The sequence below is a fragment of the Dermacentor silvarum genome, chromosome 6 (genome assembly GCF_013339745.2).
Source record: "Dermacentor silvarum isolate Dsil-2018 chromosome 6, BIME_Dsil_1.4, whole genome shotgun sequence".
NCBI classification, from domain to species: domain Eukaryota; kingdom Metazoa; phylum Arthropoda; class Arachnida; order Ixodida; family Ixodidae; genus Dermacentor; species Dermacentor silvarum.
The window spans coordinates 168,213,919-168,232,975 of NC_051159.1; the positions used below are offsets into that span (position 1 = coordinate 168,213,919).

General features: G+C 48.8%; 1 protein-coding gene across 2 annotated transcripts in view; it reads left to right on the forward strand.

Annotated features, from left to right (window-relative positions):
* The window catches only part of LOC119456364 (pleckstrin homology-like domain family B member 1), a 489,108-nt gene that overhangs the window by 149,180 nt on the left and 320,871 nt on the right, over nt 1-19,057 (forward strand). For both annotated transcript variants that reach the window (XM_037718081.2, XM_037718082.2), the window contains exon 17: nt 14,756-14,822. In XM_037718081.2, coding sequence (XP_037574009.1) covers nt 14,756-14,822 — 67 coding nt within the window. The remainder of the gene's footprint in view (nt 1-14,755; nt 14,823-19,057) is intronic.

Here is a 19,057-nt window from a genome sequence, read left to right on the forward strand (position 1 = left end):
GTACAAGGCGCATATAGCCATCCCCGTGTGGTTTGTTCTGCGGACGCGTCACTGTTATGCGCAACTTGTGCGTCGCAATACGTCGCGGGAGCAGTGTGATGCGCCCTGAGCTCCGAAAGCTCTTGCTTTGCATCTGCTACGTGTTGCGGCCGCACTATGCGGCGGGGAAATTAACAAAAGAGGCACATGGCTTCATTAGGGCTGATAGCGAGGTAAATCGGATCCATTTTGTCTTCTCAAGTTCCGGCATTCGTAGACAGTATGCGGTATGCGGAGATTGAGGGGAAGTGTGCCTCTGCTCAAATGGCTTTTTCACTACGTCGCACGCTCATCTACACGCTCAGTAGCTCCATGACTAACTAATTTGCTTGATTACGCGCTCACTGGCTCCAGCATAGACTCGCCATTTTTCCCACTCGAACGTTTGCTTACACTCTCAACACGCACGCTTTCTCCTTCCTTTTCTCGTTCATTCGCTCTCTCTGTCACGTACTAACTTGCTCACCGTATGTACATTAAGTGCATAGTTTGTCCTCGCACTAAATGTGGAAATAATAATAATAATAATAATAATAATAATAATAATAATAATAATAATAATAATAATAATAATAATAATAATAATAATAGTAGTAGTAGTAGTAGTAGTAGTAGTAGTAGTAGTAGTAGTAGTAGTATTAAGTAGTAGTAGTAGTAGTAGTAGTAGTAGTAGTAGTAGTAGTAGTAGTAGTAGTAGTAGTAGTAGTAGTAGTAGTAGTAGAAGTGCAGCAGATATAGTCGGAGGAAGGAAACGGGAGGATCGAGAAACGAGGTTTGAGGCGCTATCGGCCAGAGACTTCTCAGTGAGATTAAACCCGCCCGCCTACCCACGTCTTTAATTTGTGCTCATGAATTTCGCCGTCACCGCCGTCACCGCCGTGAGCTTCCTCCAAACACGCGACATCTGACGACGAGCCAAGCTTTCATTAACTTGATGGTTTTCTCGCTCTTATGTCTCTTGTATGCCGAGACTCGTCCCCTCCCTGGCCTTCCATCTGTGCGCTGCCCCAGACTCTCGAGTATTCTGCAATAAGAGGCACCGTTCCTGTCCGACATTATGTGCGCGCGTGCTCTAAAATGAAGTTCCGTGCCCGTCCCGGTTGTTCCGTGCGCTGCTGTTGAAGGCGCAGCTGCCTCTGACGGTCAAAATACGTGTCACCGGAGCCTTTGCACCTTAGTCGTCATTTCTCGAGTCCCGAGATTTCAAGCATAAAAATATCCCCCACCCCGACCCATTGCACACAACTTCTTATGGTGATTTTCTTACAATTTCAAGGCCTGCAGGTTTGCTCGGCAAACGCCGGCATTCTCGAAACTTTTGAACGGCACCGAGTGTTGCATGACGGGGCGTACGAGCGGGGTCGAGACGTGGCGCCCTGCTTCTTGATTGCTGGCACTGCCTACGTCAGCCAGCCCCCATATATAGAGTGGGTGGCAGTAGTATAGGGCGAATATTTACGCGGAATTTTGGTGATTTTCCGGTTGACAAACTCTGTGAAGTAGTGCTCAGCTGCCATCGTTCGGGTCGTTTTTTTTTTTTTTTTTTTTGCAAGAGTCGACGTGTGGCATTCTATATGAAGGGTCACACTTGTGGGCGCCTCGTCACACGCAACAATATTCCTGTGTTGTCACGCTTTTGAAAAAGTCATGGCCCTTTCTAAGTGCACTTGTGCCGTATGTCTCTGTGACATCAACGCTCTTCGGCTATATATATATATATATATATATATATAATCAGTGAAGTAAAGAGTAACCGGAGCCGGCACAGAAGTAGTTCAAAAATAGAAGCACGTAGGAAAAACATAACAAGACTTTACTGACGTTTCGTCCGGGGTCCGGCCTTCATCAAGAAGCACCGAGAGGAAGGCAGACTCTTGATGAAGGCCGGACCCCGGCCGAAACGTCAGTAAAGTCTTGTTATGTTTTTCCTACGTGCTTCTATTTTTTGAACTATTTTTTGCACTATATATATATATATATATATATATATATATATATATATAGAGAGAGAGAGAGAGAGAGAGAGATAGACGGCTCATAGCTGAAAACATACGTAACTGCTAACTAAAGAGCGCATGATGTTAACAATTTTATTATAGAGCTGTAACATGTAATTTGTTGTAGTATAGGATAGGAATAAACTTTATATGTCCAACGGTTATGGCTGTTGGTGCCCGGGGGTAGGCTGCCAGGGGTCCATCGCCGGAGAAAAATCTTCTGAGATCCTCGGCAATAGCACTGGCCCGCTGGACGGCCCACTCCTGGTCCTCGGGTGCCTCGCTGAGGAGGGCGGCTTGCCATCTCTCAGCGAGGCGCCCGCCTTCAGAGGGTCCTGCTGTTGTCTTCTGCCTTCCTCTTGGTGCTTCTTGCTCATGACGTTGACATTCCCAAAGCATATGGGCCATACGAGCCCGTTCGTGCTCGCACCAGGGGCAGCCGGGCGATGGGTGCCGCGTGGGCCACAGGCGGTGCAGGTGTAGGGGTTGGTGAAAGTGCCTGTCTGCAACCGCCTCAGGTCGACTGCCTGGGACCTGTCCAGCCGCCCGTGGGGTTGTGGATATTTCTTACGTTCTTTCTTGTAGTGCCAAGAACCTCTCGGTACGAGGCCGGAAACTCTTCGATATTGCGGTTGGCGTTCCCGTGGCCCCCAGTTCCGTCCGCCGCGATTTGGCTTGTGTTGGTAACTCCTCCGTTGGGGTCCCGCACAACAACGGCGGCGGCTGCCCTCTGGGGGGTCGCGTCGCGGCGGGTAAGCTGCCTCGCCACGAGATGAACGCGCTCATTGTGGTTGGGCGCGGGATGCCGCTGTGTCTTCGGCCGTTGATATTGTTGTTGTCGTTGTTGTCGCGGCTGTTCTCTTTGGTGGTGCCAAGCTCCCCGACGGGCGCGGAGAACCATTTGAGGGCCTTGTTCGTAATCGTGCCGGACACGAAGTCCCCGGCTCTGGCGTTGAGCATGCGCGCCACACGTCGTCAAAACGCGCGAAGTTTTAGCGCTTATGCGCTTACCACTTACATTACCGTCACCGAGATTGAAACTCGTGTCTCTGCGACAATGAGCCGGACGCGCAAACCACTGCGTTGTTATGCAGCATTCGCGCTTGGTATAATTCGTGAGAGTTCTGGCGCTTCAGACGGCTTCTTGAGAGTGGTGGTGTCAGTGCATATATTTCGGAGGCCGTAACAGACAGTAGGCACACTGCGCATTGTTAGGCGACGCCACCGTCGGCTATTGAAAAGCTCCACCAAACGGCCATTCCGACTTTTGTTGGAGCGTTACCTCTGAGATCGGGCTGCGCGCAATTTCGGAGGCAATGGATAAGAGGAGAGGGCGACTCCGTCGGCAAGTTGAACATCGCCGCGCGGAGTTGGCGGGATGCTCGTTATGGTAGCAAACAGCGTGCTCGTCTTCATAACATGGTTCCTCGAACTGCGAGCGTCAGACGCGTTCATTCGCATCGCTAACCTCAAGGAAAAGCATACAGCAAGCCACGTCTTCGAAGTCGAGGAGGCGGCTATTGCAGGTGGCTTCAGAATCATCGGGACATGCCTGAAGTGCTCTTTCATCATGGAAAGCATATAAGACTTTCGTAGATTCACGAGCCGAAAGCAAAATGTAGTAAACCGAGAACGGCTTAATTAGTGGCTAGCCACGCTTTTTAAGAAGACGTGTTCACAATGGTGTGGTGGGGCCAGCTGGTTTAGGTTTGGGGGACACCGAATGCCGTTAGTGATATATGCTCATCGCAGAAACGAGCGACCTTTCGGACTAGCATTACCTAATCCTGTGTGCGATGATAAAGTGCTGCTTTCTGAAAAAAAAAAAAAAAAGAATCAAAACACAGTTCCAAATTTTATTGTCCTAGAGGCAGGAGCAACGACAATGTTGAGGTTCTCGTCCGCAGCGAAGCAGTTCGTACGGTTTTGGTGATTTTCTGTTTCGGATGACGTTTTGACAACCGTAACTGGAGCGGTAGCTCTACTTGCCAAGCTCGCCTTTTCCCGATCAATATGTTTCACCTTATTACAGGTGTGTACTGAGGTGAAGCATACTAAAGCACATTCGTCACTTTGACACGCGCCGCCTTAGCTCTCCCGAACCGTGGCTGTTGCTTTGCAAAACGCACTAGTTCGTCATGTGTGCAAGGGAACGCTTGACAGATGATCAAGGACAGATACTTGGGAATGAGAACTCTTCTTAATGCCGTAAACGACTTTTAAAGGAGAATATCTACTACGGGACGGCAGCCTGCAAGACGCCGTCGTATCCCTGTCAGCACCATGCCACATGCGTGTTTTCTTGTTCCAAGATGTTATAAAATAATTAACGCCCTTTAATGGCAGCCCTGGCTGTGTAGCGGGGGTATATCTGCTGGCCTAAGCCACGATTTTACCGTCCGACTGCCACCCAGCAGCCGTTGGCATTCGAATTTACTTTCATCATCTTCGTGCACATTACGCCCGGTCTCCTGAGCAAAACAAGCGCTACCAAGTGGAAAATAAACGTATCGCAGGTAACTCCACGATGCGCCCGTTTGACATCAGAACAAATTTAACGGCAATACCGAGCATGTAGCTGATTCTCTTCAACGAACCAGCTGGGTACAGAGTTTGGGCCGTTGCTTCTCTGATATCCGTGCCGGCAAAAAAGCTGTGTACCTGGAGCTTTGCTGTAAATACTCTTGCACTCCACAACAAAGAATATTTCGCAGTTTGGACGCGGACTTGCTGCAGTTAATGTCGAGAACCTCGGTTTCCGGTTGAAGTTTAGGTGATCTGCATGGTACAAAACAAAGCGAAGAGAGCGGCCGGACTCCGTATAACGACGCTGCCGCTGCCAACGCTTTAAAAACATTGGCCGCTGCTGCCAGTATAAAGTAACTCATATGGCTGGTAATGCTAAACTCAAGTCACACTGGTGTCGCAGCTAGAGGTGCCCTCGTCGGGGCTGGAGTTACATCTGCAGGGTGCCTATACTTTATATAGAGGACGAGGAAGACGTTGTGTGCATTGCAGATAAATTGTTCTTGAGAAGATGGTGGCCAAAAGAACAGGAAATTGTGCTAGCCTGTACTGGTTCATGGAGTGCAAAGCCACAAGGATAGCGTTGAAGTTCTGCGCTAGTCCTGTTTGAATTCAATCTTAGCTGCCCTGGTGATGCCATTAATCATGAAGATTGCAGCGTATGCTGTGAGAGCCTATACTGCTGTCGCAGTAGGTGCAGTTCAACGCTAGAGGAATCACCCAAGTAGGCTGGCTTTTCTTTTTCTTTTTTTTTTCTCGAGAATGTTGTTTGCTTCAAGAAGGCTCTGAGAGGCGTTCGGCTTTTCCAATGTAACTGTGAGATGTTTTGAGGCTTAGAGGCCGGCGGTGTGATATAATTAGGTCAAGAGCGAGCCGTATTTCAGAATCGTATGGCGGACATTATAGTACAGAGTTTGTTGAACACACTCATCCGTTTCAACAGCGGAGCTGTTTAAGCTCTTGGTTAGGCCGCGTAGTGTGAACAAAAAACTGCGCCTGGCGATGACGTCACCGCGCGTTGCCTAGCAACCACCTGTGGAGCGGCGTGTGCTTCGCCTCCTCTCCGTACCGTGCACATGTTGCCTTGACATGGGACGTTAAGGAAAGGGAATGAGAGCATGCTCGGGAGAGAGAAAGAGAAAACGAGAGCGAGCGAGAGAAATTGTAGCAGCACCAACGAGGCAACGCGCAGAACTGCTGCCGGCGCCGTCCGTGTTTCCCCGCGTTCGCGCCGAACGCGCGCGGTGTCCGTGACTGCAGCCGGCGCCTCTGGCGGCGGCTCGGCAGGTACGTTTCGGCCAGCCTCGCCCCGGTAAGTGTGGATGCGCAGCTTGGCCGTGACGTCACCGGGGAGATAAAGCTCGGAGCCGCCGCGACGGCGGCAGAACTCTCGTCGACTCTTTGGCGAGTACATGTAGCCTTGACATGGGACGACCAAAGAAGGTCCGGACACCCGAAGAAGAAGCCGCATATCTTGAAGCGCGTCGCGCGGCCAAGCGAGAATCTGCGCGTCGGCGGCGAGCCGATTCGGAATGCCGTGCCTAGCATCACTTAGCATTTCCAAGCAAAACTTAGCCAACCCTAGTAAAACCTGGAAGAAGCTAGGTCGATCATCAGCTCCGCTGTTTACTCCAGCCTTGCACCGCTAGTGCTAGCTGGCCACATTTTTTTTTTCGCCCATCGCCGTCGGTAACTATGCGCAACGTGGTCTGCACATTAGGCATTCGCCGCTCAGCCGATCGTTACGTATTACCTTCGTAGAGCTTCACCGATTAGCGCGCAGCAAGGAATCACGCTGAGTTTGTTAGCCCCTGTATTCCCTGCGATCCCCCTCTATTGATCTTTGCTGGCTGGTGGCGATAAGCCACACGGAGCCGAGGGAAAACAGAGAAGTGTCCAGAGCTTCGTTCGGAACTACTTCCGCATTTCTGCTTGCGACACTACCTTCTGTTTCCTGCGGATTGCGGGAGTTTCCTGGGCCTGGGGGAAATAGCATTGGACGAGAAGGAAGAAACTGTAGCCTCCGTGGGAAGTGTACTTGGACAAATAGTTCTGGTCTGCTGGTTCGGAAGGCAAGAACACAAATGAAATTCAGTGTGGTACGCAGAGTATACAAGGCGGAAGCAATGTGTTTACTGCTCGTAACACCTTGCGGGTCTCTCTTCAAGAATGCACGCATGGCTTGGCGGCTGAGTTACAAGGCTTTACCTTGTAAGCCTTGTGGCTATTTTAATCTAGGAAATACTACTTACATCATTGTATTTTTTACAGCGAAGCTGTTAAGGGCTCACTCTTCGATGGTCGCGTCCGGCAATAGAAAAAAAACTCTCGGTGGCCGTATGCTGTATGTGCGAGTGAAAGCGCGCGAGGGCGAGGGACGCCTGCTTTCACGGGGAGCGAACGCATGGCGGAGAGCAAATGCGACTTCCCAGTGGAAGGGGAGTGATGGGCGAGTAGGGCATGGAGGAGGAGAGAAAGAGAAGGCAGGGATGTTAACCGGAAATGCGTCTGGTTGGCTACCCGACTCTGGGGGACGGGAAAGAGGGAATAGAAAGATGAGGGCAGTAGTAGTAGTATCTAGGTTGAGGAAAAGAGAAAATATGCATGTTTCTGCAGCCCTTATAGGGAGCACGGCTCATCGAGGCACCCTAGACTGTGCGTGCCCGCTCTCCCACTGCGGCGCATGCGCGCAGCCTTGCTGGCCTCTACCGCCTCTGCCGCCGGCTCTCTCTGGGCTCTCGCCCGCCTCTCTCCTAACAGTGTCGACAACGGCGTTTAGCCGTTCTGTCACGTAGCCAGCGTTTTGACAGTGGTTGTGTGCGGTCACACAAACAACGCGCACAACTGTTGTCGATGGCGGTGGCGTTTTTCCCGCTTTCGCACCGAACGCGCGCGGCGTTGGTGACGTCTTTATGAAGAATGTGCCAACCTTTGCCGTACACCCTATGGCGGTGTACCGTAGCGACCATAAGGCCGTGGTCCATGTGGTCACTGAATAAATGATGATGATGATGAAAATGTATTTATTGGAGGATGGCTCGAAGGCCTATTATGTGGAATAGGAAGGGGAGCTGAATAAATGAAAACCACCGGATCATATACATTTCTCATTCTTTAATAGTTCAAATAACCAATTACACCATCACATCTTAATAGTCATAATTGGAAATACATAATTAACACCATAGAACAGCTTCGCTGGTCTTTCATCTCCACCCCAGTGGAAGGGCTGACACTTTTATTGCGATAGCAATTATATGGACACTCCAAAGCAGATTTCTGCCGTCGGCGTCGCCGTCGTCGTCGCCGTCGCCGTTGCCGTGAGGTTCCGTATGACGTCAATGGAGATGAAATCGTCGCCGCGCGCCGCCGAACGCTGTATGTGCGAGTGAAAGGGCGCGAGGGACGCGCTCTTTCACGGGGAGTGAACCCACGGCGGAGAACAAACGCGCGTTCTGCGCCGTGCTTCCTTAAGGGCTGCAGAAGTAGGCGTCGATCTCTTTCCTCTTTACAATCAACATATATGTAGAGCCATAGCCTCCTCTCTATATATAGAGGAGGCTATGGTAGAGCAAACGCGCCTTCTTCTGACGCGCGAAGGGCGGAGGGGGGGGGGGTAGGGGGGGGGGAGGGAAGGGAGGTGACTTTTAGCTGCGGCACCAAGTGCCTATTTATATCGGAGGCTCCGGCAACAGTCAGCAACGCCGCACGCATTTTGTGCGAACGTGGGCAAAACGCCGACGGCGTCGACATTAGTTCTGCGTGTTGCCGGTGCTGCTGCATGTCCAAGTTTATACAGCTGATAAAGCTACTATCATTACTCCGTATAGCTCTCTACAAATTTGCTATCGCAATTGATGCTTCGCCTTTCAGGTGAAACTGCGACCACTTTTTTTTTTTTTTTTTTTTCGTTTTTAAGGTAGTATTCTTCGCGGTGTAGGCTAACAAGACGCACTTGAGCTTCTTGTAATTTGAATATAGCCTTTGAAAACATGCAGTGCATTTATATCTCAGCCTTGTAGATGTAGTAATATGCACTTAATTTCTTGCGTCTGTTCACTTTTTTGTGCACTATAATAACGTGACGGACGTCTTGCGCGCTCTTGTGGTGGAACCGGATGGTGACCAGAAAGAAAGCTGACAGTTATAGATGCATAAAAGCGTGTTACGAGTAAACAGTCTCGTCTTCGCTGCACTACTTACGTGTCATCGAAAAGGTCAGATTATCTTTAGTCGACCACGTTTGACGATCGGTAAACGCGTCCGCTCGGTCTGCGTTCATTTTCGAGACGCCGTACCTGCGAGGCTATCTGGTTAGCTCTTGCTATAGACAATACTGCGGTGACATTGCATAGACTTCACTGAAGATATAAAGAAATACTTGCGAGATATGTCATCGCCGTTTTGAGATCTCTGTCAAGACGGGCACTTCCTTTGCCGGTATACTCTCCTTTGCTCGTTCCTACAGCTTTCTTCTATTGCGACAGCGCGCACCGGTAGCTGCTCTCACTTGAGGAGACGCGCGGTATTGCGGCCGCTCTCAGTGGTTCAGCTCCCACGGGAATCAGGTTTCATGGTGCAGTGCGCGTCTCCTCTTGGACGATGAATTTAATCTCGGTGGTCGCTTGAAATCCGTCCGGCGAAGGCAGCGGACGTCAGCAGCGACGTGGGCACCGAGTCGTGCCAAAGGATTAGAGCCGCCGCGACTGAGAGCGAATTCGCTCCGTGACGTGCTCCTCAAATGCGTCACAACTGGCAGCGCAAAAGATAACGAAAAGGAGTGCTTTCTTTGCGGGAAAAAAGAAGGAGCGAGAAGGGAACGCAGACAGACTTGCGAGAACATCTCTTCCGGCGAATTTATGCCTTCTTCTTGTTTTCTTTATTTGCTCCGTTTTAATGAAATCTTTTCGAGTTTGAAGGATGTCGTCACTTGGTTGTCTGTCTGTGTGTGTGCGTGTGTGTATGTCTGCGGGTACCTCGGCGCCCGCCCTGCCGAGTCTGCCTCGAATTATGGGAGCAGGCCGGCGTCGGAGGAAAGTTTAAAACCGTGCAGCGCCGTGCCAGCTGCTGTTGCTGGCGACAACGCAGCGAGGGCCCCGTTCGCTGTGGTGTATACGTTTGCTTGCGAGGCCGATTGATCGGCGCCTTGGTCCATTGTCTAGTCCCCGGCTCACACGTGCGAACCTGCTCCTTAGTTCGACATATTAAACGCCTAAGTGGCTTACGCGTAAGTGGCTTAAGAGTTGGCTGCACAGTTTTCGTGAGACGGGGCATGTGTGAGCATGCCGAAGCCTTAGCCAGCCGTCGCGCTCCTTTTACCGGCCCAGCCGGGGGCAACGTTCCCGGTCATTGACGTCTTCGCGCAGCGTGGATGCTTGCTGTCGGAGAGCAGAAGCGGCTGTGTCAAGGTTGGCACCGGCGCTTTAGTGCAGTAAATGGATAACTGCAGAATCGGTGGGAAGGATGCCTGTGAAACTACGGTTGCGCGTCGTGGCAGTGGCGCAGCTGCAGGGTTTATGTGCGGTGCTGTTAATGTAATCCTCTAAAATAATAATAATAATAATAATTCTCAGCGCTACATCGCAGTGCAGCGTCAGCCTGCACCGTTGATGCACCAGTGCGATTTTCTTCCGCTTGGCTGAGTGTATACTTAATACTCAACGCCGCTCACTTGCTGTAGATAGCGATTTCAGTGCACCTATAGGGGTGCCAGAACTTCCGCACATGCGAGTGGGAGAACGGAATACGATCGTTTTATCACGCTCTGGCTCCGGCAAGAGGTATGTATATGTGGCACTATACACCGTGGTATAGGGCCACGTATATACATCGCACTATCGCACTCCTAGCCCTCCCGCTCGCGACGTCCTTAGAACATTAATACCTAAATATTATAAGTTTTAATTTGGTTATTATTATTCACTAAAATGAACTTTAAAGGTGTCTGCTTCTTGGCTAATGCCCCATAGTCGGTAATCTTCATTGCTTAGGCACTCAACGGACATGACCGCGTTACTGCCGGGCGGCAACGTCGTAATCGCAGTGCGTTTCCTAAAACAGTAACGAAATTAACTATTACATTTTTATTAATTAGCGGAGTGAATGTCGCTGTTTCGCGTGCGATTAATTAAGATTAATATCCATTCGAAGGAATCCGGAAATCTGATGAGACTTAATTACACTCTCTGCGCTATAATTATTGTATTGTAAATAATCGTTTTGAGTACTACTACTACTACTACTACTACTACTACTACTACTACTACTACTACTACTACTACTACTACTACTACTACTACCGCCACCACCTCCAATAATAATAATAATAATAATAATAATAATAATAATAATAATAATAATAATAATAATAATAATAATAATAATAATAATAATAAACACAGGCAGCGCATCCGTGTTTCAGATTACACACGGTGTACGCAGCCCCGCTGTTTTTGAGAGTGCGAGGGCATGGGCCCATGAAGGAAATCGATTTCTAAGCGACCATTTACGCAGTGTCATTTTTATTTGCTGCGACAATTAACTGGACTGCTTTGTATCTGTTGATAGAATCTGCCATCCATCTCATTAGGTTGCACTGTTATGAGCGTCTGTTGTAATAGAACCTCGGAATTTCTGTTGTAATAGCACGCCTGTTGTAATGGAAACGTGTGCCTGGTGGTACATACATGAAAAGCGCAACCCGTTCGGACCATTGCACAAAAATGTCGCACCCTTTTATGGTTGAAACAGAAGCGGGAGACAGTGCGTGGTCATGGAGGCCAAGTGAAGTTTAAAGTCAAGCTGGCCGCCCGCCCGAGCCGTGCTCGCTGAAAGCTGCCCGACGTCGATGTTTTTTTTTTTTTTTTTATCCTCCCGTCCCCTACTTGGTTTTGACGTTTTGACAGCGGTGCTGCTTACACGAGGTTAAAAATAACACGCCAGAGGCTTCTTTTCTTCCTCTTCACGTATTTTTGTTGATATAGGCAGCGTGATGAACATTACTGCTGAGCGTGAGGCTGGTCATCGTTGCTATGGGCTCCCTCGTTTGTGGAAGCAGAGGTCACGAACGGTTTCTTCCTTCCCGCTTATGGTGAGCTTATTCACTTTGGTTAGAGTCGGTATTTCGAGGTGCTGACGTAGATCTCACGGTCGAGGAAGGACTTGCAGCTCGATGCATATTCATATTGAAAAATCCTATATGCCCTGTACCATAATCCTACATGATCATATGGGTTTATATAGGAACAAACGTGATTACGGTACGGGGCATATAGGATTTTCCAATAGGGGTTGAATACCGAGTTTACGCCACTATTAATTATTATTTCTTATTTCGTCCACAACACGGGTAACAATGATTACCTTTGCAGGGCGGAAACTACGAAAAAAATTTAAGCGTTGTTCGGCTATGGGAATGTAAAAACCAATATCCGACAAATAATACCGTGACCCTCTCGTCGAGATGGCACGCCGCCCTGCACAGCTCCCAACTCGACGACCAACTCTGGGCTACCCAGCAAGCCTGCGAGGCGGCGAAGAGGCAAGACCTCGATGTCCCCACGTGGGAGGCCTAGGCCCAGCCAACTAAACTGCTGGTTTAAATAAAAGTTTGTTCCTCCTCCTCCTTGTTCGGAGAAGATGATATCTAGAGATTGTCGAAGAGTTAGCGAAATTAATGTTTTTTGTCTGTGCAGCACTGGATTACTAGGTGCTTACTTCAGCTGCTGAAAAGTATTGGTCGACTCATAATGTATGTTCTTGGGGTGGGGTATTGCTTGTTTAAATAAACGACCCGCCGTGGTTGCTGTGTGGCTGTGGTGTTGGGCTGCTAAGCACGAGGTCACGGGATAAAATCCCGGCAGCGGCGGCCGCATTTCGATGGGGGCGAAATGCGAGAACACTCGTGTACTTAGATTTAAGGAGGAGGAAGTAAGAGAAAGGCAGAAGGCAGGGAGGTTAACCAGAATAACGTCCGGTTGGCTACCCTACACCGGGGGAATGGGAAGCGGGAACACAAAGATGACAGGGAGAGAGAGGAGGGAAGGAAAGAAGGGAAATGAGCGGTTAGTTCGCTGACGCGTGTGTTAGTGCACTAATAGTCACAGACGTTGACACAAGCCCGTCGTCCTCAAGAAGCACAAAAGCGCCTTCACCGCTTTATGGGCCTACGAGCGATGGGGCCGGTGTTCCAGCAGCACCAGCACGGAAAGCGTCCGATTGTCCAGTTTTTTTAGCGCGTTAGCAACTGCTTGTCTTTCTTGGGCATATCGTGGACAGTGGCACATCAGGTGGTCAATAGTTTCGTCGGTGCCGCACACCTCGCATGCTGCACTGTCGGTCACTCCAATTAATGTAGAGTATGCCTTTGTGAAGGCAACTCCTAACCAAAGGCGACAGAGAAGCGAAGCTTCACGTCGAGGAAGTCCGAATGGAGGTCGGAGTTGCTTAGATTTAAGTGCCCTACAAAGAATCCTAGGTGGTCATTATCATTCCGGAAATCCCCACTACGGCGTGCTTCATAATCGGATCGTGGTTGTAGCACGTAAAACCTGATATATATATATATATATATATATATATATATATATATATATATATATATATATTAATTAAACGTATGCTTTCGCAACAAGTGCTGCAGTTTCTGTCATTGGGTACCTTGTGGGCACTTATAGATTAGATATCAGCGTTGTACGTGCAAATCAACGACGCAGGGGGCATGGAACACATGCATGCGTTGCGATTTTGTTGCATTCTTTATCCACCTGCCAATGTGTTCACACCGGCGCATTCGCTGTGGGAGAGGGGATGGTCGTCGCCCCTCCCTTGTCATCTGATTACTTCTGCAAACACACCGTCCGGGCATTAGACGCACAAGCAGGTTGTCCCTGGTTCGAAATTTCTGACCCATTTGGTGTGCTCGCTCTCCGAAGCTTCGGCCTCGTCGAGCTGTCGTATAATTCGGTCTTGCGCCACCGTTTGCCAACCTTCGGGTTATTGGAAGAGTCTTGATGTGGCGGTCGTTCCGGGTTAGATTTCCTGATTGTAGACGAAGTTTTGCCTAGCTATGGAAATTTGATTTTCGGGGGAACCTGTGCTTTTTAGCAGCTCTGCTACACTCTTCTGATGCTTTATGCTTTCAGACTGTTATACCAGATACTTACGGTTTAGCGATTTTCTTGTCCGTCATATTCCGGTACGCCAACTAAGACGTATAATGCATAATGTTCTAACGCCAGAGGCTTTATCGGCTTCATGCGCTTCACAAAAATTGTTCGTGACCTCCTGATGTAGAAGCGCAGCGCGAGAAATAACGTGGACACAGTTGAAGAAAAGACAAGAACGCTGACTTGAAGCTGTAATTTATTACACACAGGAATGGAAAAAGAAAAACAATAAGGAACATGACGCATGTGTCCGCGCATGTGCGGGCGATGGGGTTCAGGAGGATACGACACCGGATTTTTTCGTCAGATTACCTTAACTCTATTTATGACCCTCATACCTTCCTAGATCTCTGCCTAATCACAATTCATCAGTTCTGTAGACGATCACTAGCTGAAACGGTATTTTGAGACAAGGTCGGTTAACATTTGCTTTGGCAGTTGGAACTATTATTTGAATTTTGCGTTGCATTTCTTGACTGGTTCGGTTTGTTAGTTTCTTTATGTTGACATGCTATGAAGTTTTGATGCACACCCCCATTTTTATGTGTTGCAGAATTGTGTTATTAACGAGCCTCTGCTACTTATTGCTGGGTATAGCCTGATAAATCACAGTGACTTAGGACGTCCGGCCCTATTTATAGTTTGTATTTTGCGCAGAAATGTATTATTCCGGTGAAATGAAAATTGCATTCGCACGGAGCGTATATTGCCCTGTCGGATGCTAAAGAGGCTTTGAGATTGCAATACAGCTATTCGAACACGGGCTTTATTTATTTATTTATTATTATTATTATTATTATTATTATTATTATTATTATTATTATTATTATTATTATTATTATTATTATTATTATTATTATTATTTGTTTTGTTCTTGTCTGTTGAGACTTAATGTATGAACCTGAAGCTTCCCACTGGTTGCTGTTAGCCCAAATTTATTGAGCCTCTTCAGCATCCATTTAATGCTACAGCAGTGGAGCTAAAGCGTCTAACGGCCGCTCGGCTTGTTTCCCTTGGTTTACGCAGCGTGAGCAGCAGCAGCGACGACCGGAGCCGACCTACCAGCGAACACGTGACCCAGGGCATCGCACAGGTGAGTCTTGAGCGGGGCTTCTTCGTCTCCCTGTGCTGCGTCATTAGCGGAACGTCGAAGACGATCGTATAGGGAGCGTCGGACTTATTTCTTCGAACGATTCGCTTTATTGACCTATAGCTTTCGGAGCTCGTCTGCCGGAAGCGAAGTGTAGCTTCATTGGATCGTTTTAGCCCCGCTGTCTGCTTACGCGACAGGAAAGCTCCAAGTACGAACGTGCCTTGAAGGGTCGCTAACGAAAAAAATAAACGGAGCTCATACCATGAATACCACTCAAACCGCACCACTCGTATACCATGAAAATAGGCTTGCAGGAGGAGACGATGTAGGAAGGAAATAATACGAGAGCGCTGTATTCTGCGTCTCGTCTCTAAACGAAGCATGGGGCATCGGAGATGCTTAGAGGTGCTTCACAATTTCTTTATTTCTTTCCTTATTTTTTTCTGAGGCATGTACATTGCTGCAGAACATACCAGCATCGAGTACTCGTACTGCAGAACCTTTTGGAAGCAGTCTAATATATGACGTTTTCTCAAATGGATTACTCCAATGTCTTTGCCCTGTACTTGAGAGGGCTCTGTGTGACTGCTTGACCGCGATGATGTAGGGACGTCTCTAAAGTGCAGTTCTGGGCCCACGGTACTCGTGGATGTCGCCCTTCTACCCGAAACTCGACCTTCGTTTTTTTTTTTTTTTTTTTTATTCTCAGAGTACGTGAGTACAGTGTAATATGACATCGGACTGTATAAGAAGGGAGAGATGACAGCCGTTTGTTGTTTTGCTCCCGCACGAAAGTAACTGTGTAGATGTCGCGGCGATGGAAGGTGTAGACTGAGGTACGAATCAAAGCCGAGTCGACTCGTCCAGTGTTGTGATGCATTTCACGTAGTAACTTGCCGCGCCACTGTGGCAACTGAAAGCTAGCTAGGCGATTGTTTCTAGCGTATTTTTGGCAGCGGATTTCGTTACTTTTAGGGCTCCGGGGCTCAGCTGCAAGCAAGGGGGCTGCAATGACGCCGGCATCGACAGTTCGCGATAAATGTTGCAAACAGAGGATGCGTTTGTAGAAGCTTACGACTGTGTCGTTGGCATTTTTGGGCTTTTGAATTGCTGATCACTTGGGTATAGAATAAGTATATTGTATGGTGTACCTTTGCTGTAAGATCTTGTATTAAAAGGGGGAGCACCACGGTGAGAATAGGTTGTTCATTGCTATAACGTAGCGGCTGTACATAGGCATGTACTTTTTATTTCTTGTATATTTAAGCACGAGTTTCCCTCTCGATATAAGTACATCACTGGAGTTATGAAAATATTGTATGTCGGCTAGAAGCGGCGGTCGGTGCGGTGGAAGACAGCGTTCAAGTTCTTCACCATGTAGCACTCAGACTTCGGTTTTGCCATTTCGTGTCGTGCAGTCATTCTTGCTAGTGTAAGGCTGTCATGCGGGAACTCGTTTGTTTCCTCTCTCATTTTGCTTCTCGAGGTGCACGGGCGTGACTTGGCCGTATTTTTACTGACCCACCTTTTGCGAGAGCCCCGCCAGCTTCGTCGGCAGTGGCGAGGTAGAGGAGTGATGAAGGGAGGCATGTTGCGCCAACAGGAGTGGTGTGACGACTTCTGAAGGAACCAAGAAGCTCGTCCTGAATTACGGCAGTCCGAGTCGCCATTCTTCGCGGAGCGCCCGGCTAAAGAAGCGCACGAACGGAGTGCTCGCCGTGGAGAGATGCTGGCATTTACAAGTCAGAGCGAACACTCTACGGGCCTTTTTTTGTGTCGTATATGCTCTCCGTGTACCGTCTTGCGCAGTCCTAGCCTTTCATCTCGGAGGGATGCCCCCTTTTCCCGAATGGAAGTGGCTCGCCCTTGAGACGACTCGCTGCTGCTGCCGCTGCTACTCAGCGGCCGGATTCATCACGGAGTGGGGAAAGACGACCGCGTTTCTTGCGAGCCCAAGCGAATGGGCGCGTGCAGTCCATACGCGCAACGAATGCGGACGGTCTCTTCTCGGGCGCCTTTTCATCCCGGTGGCATTGCTTAGCGCGTGGCATTCGTGACCTTGAGACGGGAGGTTCAAACGTGCCTCGTTTGGGGCACGCCGTCGAGACTGCGAGTTTGTAACTGTCTCTTGTCCTTGCTGGCGCGCAGGGAGTGTCTGGCGTGTATACCTCGGCGCTACCCTTTCGGTTGCTGGCTGTATTGTTTCACAAGTGTAGCTTTGTGCCTTCCCGCCGTGTCCTTGCGTTCGGGGTGATAAAATGCAATCCTCCTGCCATCTGCCACAGGCGGCTGTGTCTAAGGTGCGAAGGGAGTACGCGGAAACTTTGGATATTTGGTGCGATCTGCGCGCTCCGATGCCGCTCTGGTACTAACCGCCACTGCCGTCAAACTAAGGCTCCCAAATGCGAAATTCTACCTATAACTATGTAGCGACGTAGATCACCCTGTTCGACTAGCTGGTGAGCTCAGTCAGTGACGGGACGTGAAGAACAGACTATGACTGGTATTTCCTTCTCGCAAAAGTAGACCTGCGGTGCTCCAAATCAGCGGTTGGATTTTTGAAGCGGAGGAGTTTATAACGCACTATATGATACGACTGTGCTCGGGAAATTTGATTCCAGAAGTGCGATCACATGCTTGAGATACGTGCTTAAATGTACTTCTACTATTCTAACTTCTGCAGCTAAATGTATCAGAATTCTGCTAGACTGAGTTTACTGAAGGAACGTGCATTTTTAATATGACATGACATATGACTAACGCTTGACAATTTCGCAAGTGCGTCTGCTGCTGCCGAGAGTCTGTTTCCCCTGCATCTGGTCCTTGATACTGCCACGCTGTGAAGGGCCTCCCGCTGTTGCTTGTAATTGTGTTGGCGGCGGCGACCTCTTTAATCTCTCTTGCGCGTCCCGAGCAGGGAGGTCACCAGAGGGCACCCGCGGCGTTCCACGGGTAAATCTTTATCCCCGGGCTGTGCGGGCCTATGCATTCGCATCAGCGGGAAGCCGCCTCTATACTGCTACTGTTTCGCAGCTACGTTCTCGCATGAAAACGGTGCAGCGGTACTGGTCATGAAAGTTCGTTATTGTTCGGCGATCACACTGTTGGCTTTCTGGGCTGCATTTGACTGCAGTATATAAGCGCTCGGGAGTAATGTTAAGGTTATTTTGCCGGCGCACGGTTTGTTCCAACTGTACCAGGTTGTGGCTACATTCGAACTCTGCTCGAGTGCAAAGTTGAGATTGCTTGTACTTTAACATAATCGTCATTTTGTCCTTGCGATCACGTGACCGCCACTGCTCACTGGTACCAACGCCCAGCCGGCTGTGGGTGCCGATAGTATTCAACACCAGAATTGCGATCGCGCTGGCCAATACCAAACCGCAGGATACATTCGTGCAAAATGGTCATGTGTGCATGCTACCTCTTTGATCGAATGTGGCGTCGGTTCTGGCTCCCTGCAGTGCTGCATGCGTTCACTGAGCGAGCTGCAGAGTGGAGCCGAGCTCGTCGCGCGCGATCCCGATGATCAGGCGGCTGGAGGGCGTTACCTTCCACTGCAGTTTTTCTGTCTGTCTGTCGTTGTCCCGCGGGTGAGCCTCCTTGAGTGTCCTTGCGCAAGGGAACTCTTTTTTTTTTTTTTTTCGGCGCTACGACACGGGCACGCCGAGTGTTCCTCTTGGGTTAGCTGCCTCGCAGTGGTTTTATTTTATTTGATGATAGTCAAAATGCTGGCAACTCTCGTCCCTGGCTTTTCTACAGTTCATTGATTAATGAATATATATATATATATATATATATATATATATATATATATATATATATATAAATGAAATAGGGAGTGCAGCAAATAAGACATACACGCAATGACGAGCACTTAGCGTCAGCGTGCTTTATCCCAAGAGTAATGTACTTGGCGCGAAAAGACATTTTGGCGATGTGTGACGAAGTGTTCAGGCAGAGAAAATAAGCAATTAATGAAAACAATTTACTATACCAAGTAAGAATCACTCACAAATGTAAGGACATTAAACAGAATGAATACAGAAATGATGAACAAATAAAAAAAATACATTTATGTGAAGAAATGAACTGGAAAATAGAAAAAAATGAAACATAATAGAGTATAGAAACAGAAATAGCCGCCTGAGTGACTGAATAGCGAGTTCCGCTGCTTATGATGCGACAGCGGATTCGATTAAACTTGTTGAACCCGCAAACTTGTTGTTGTTGTT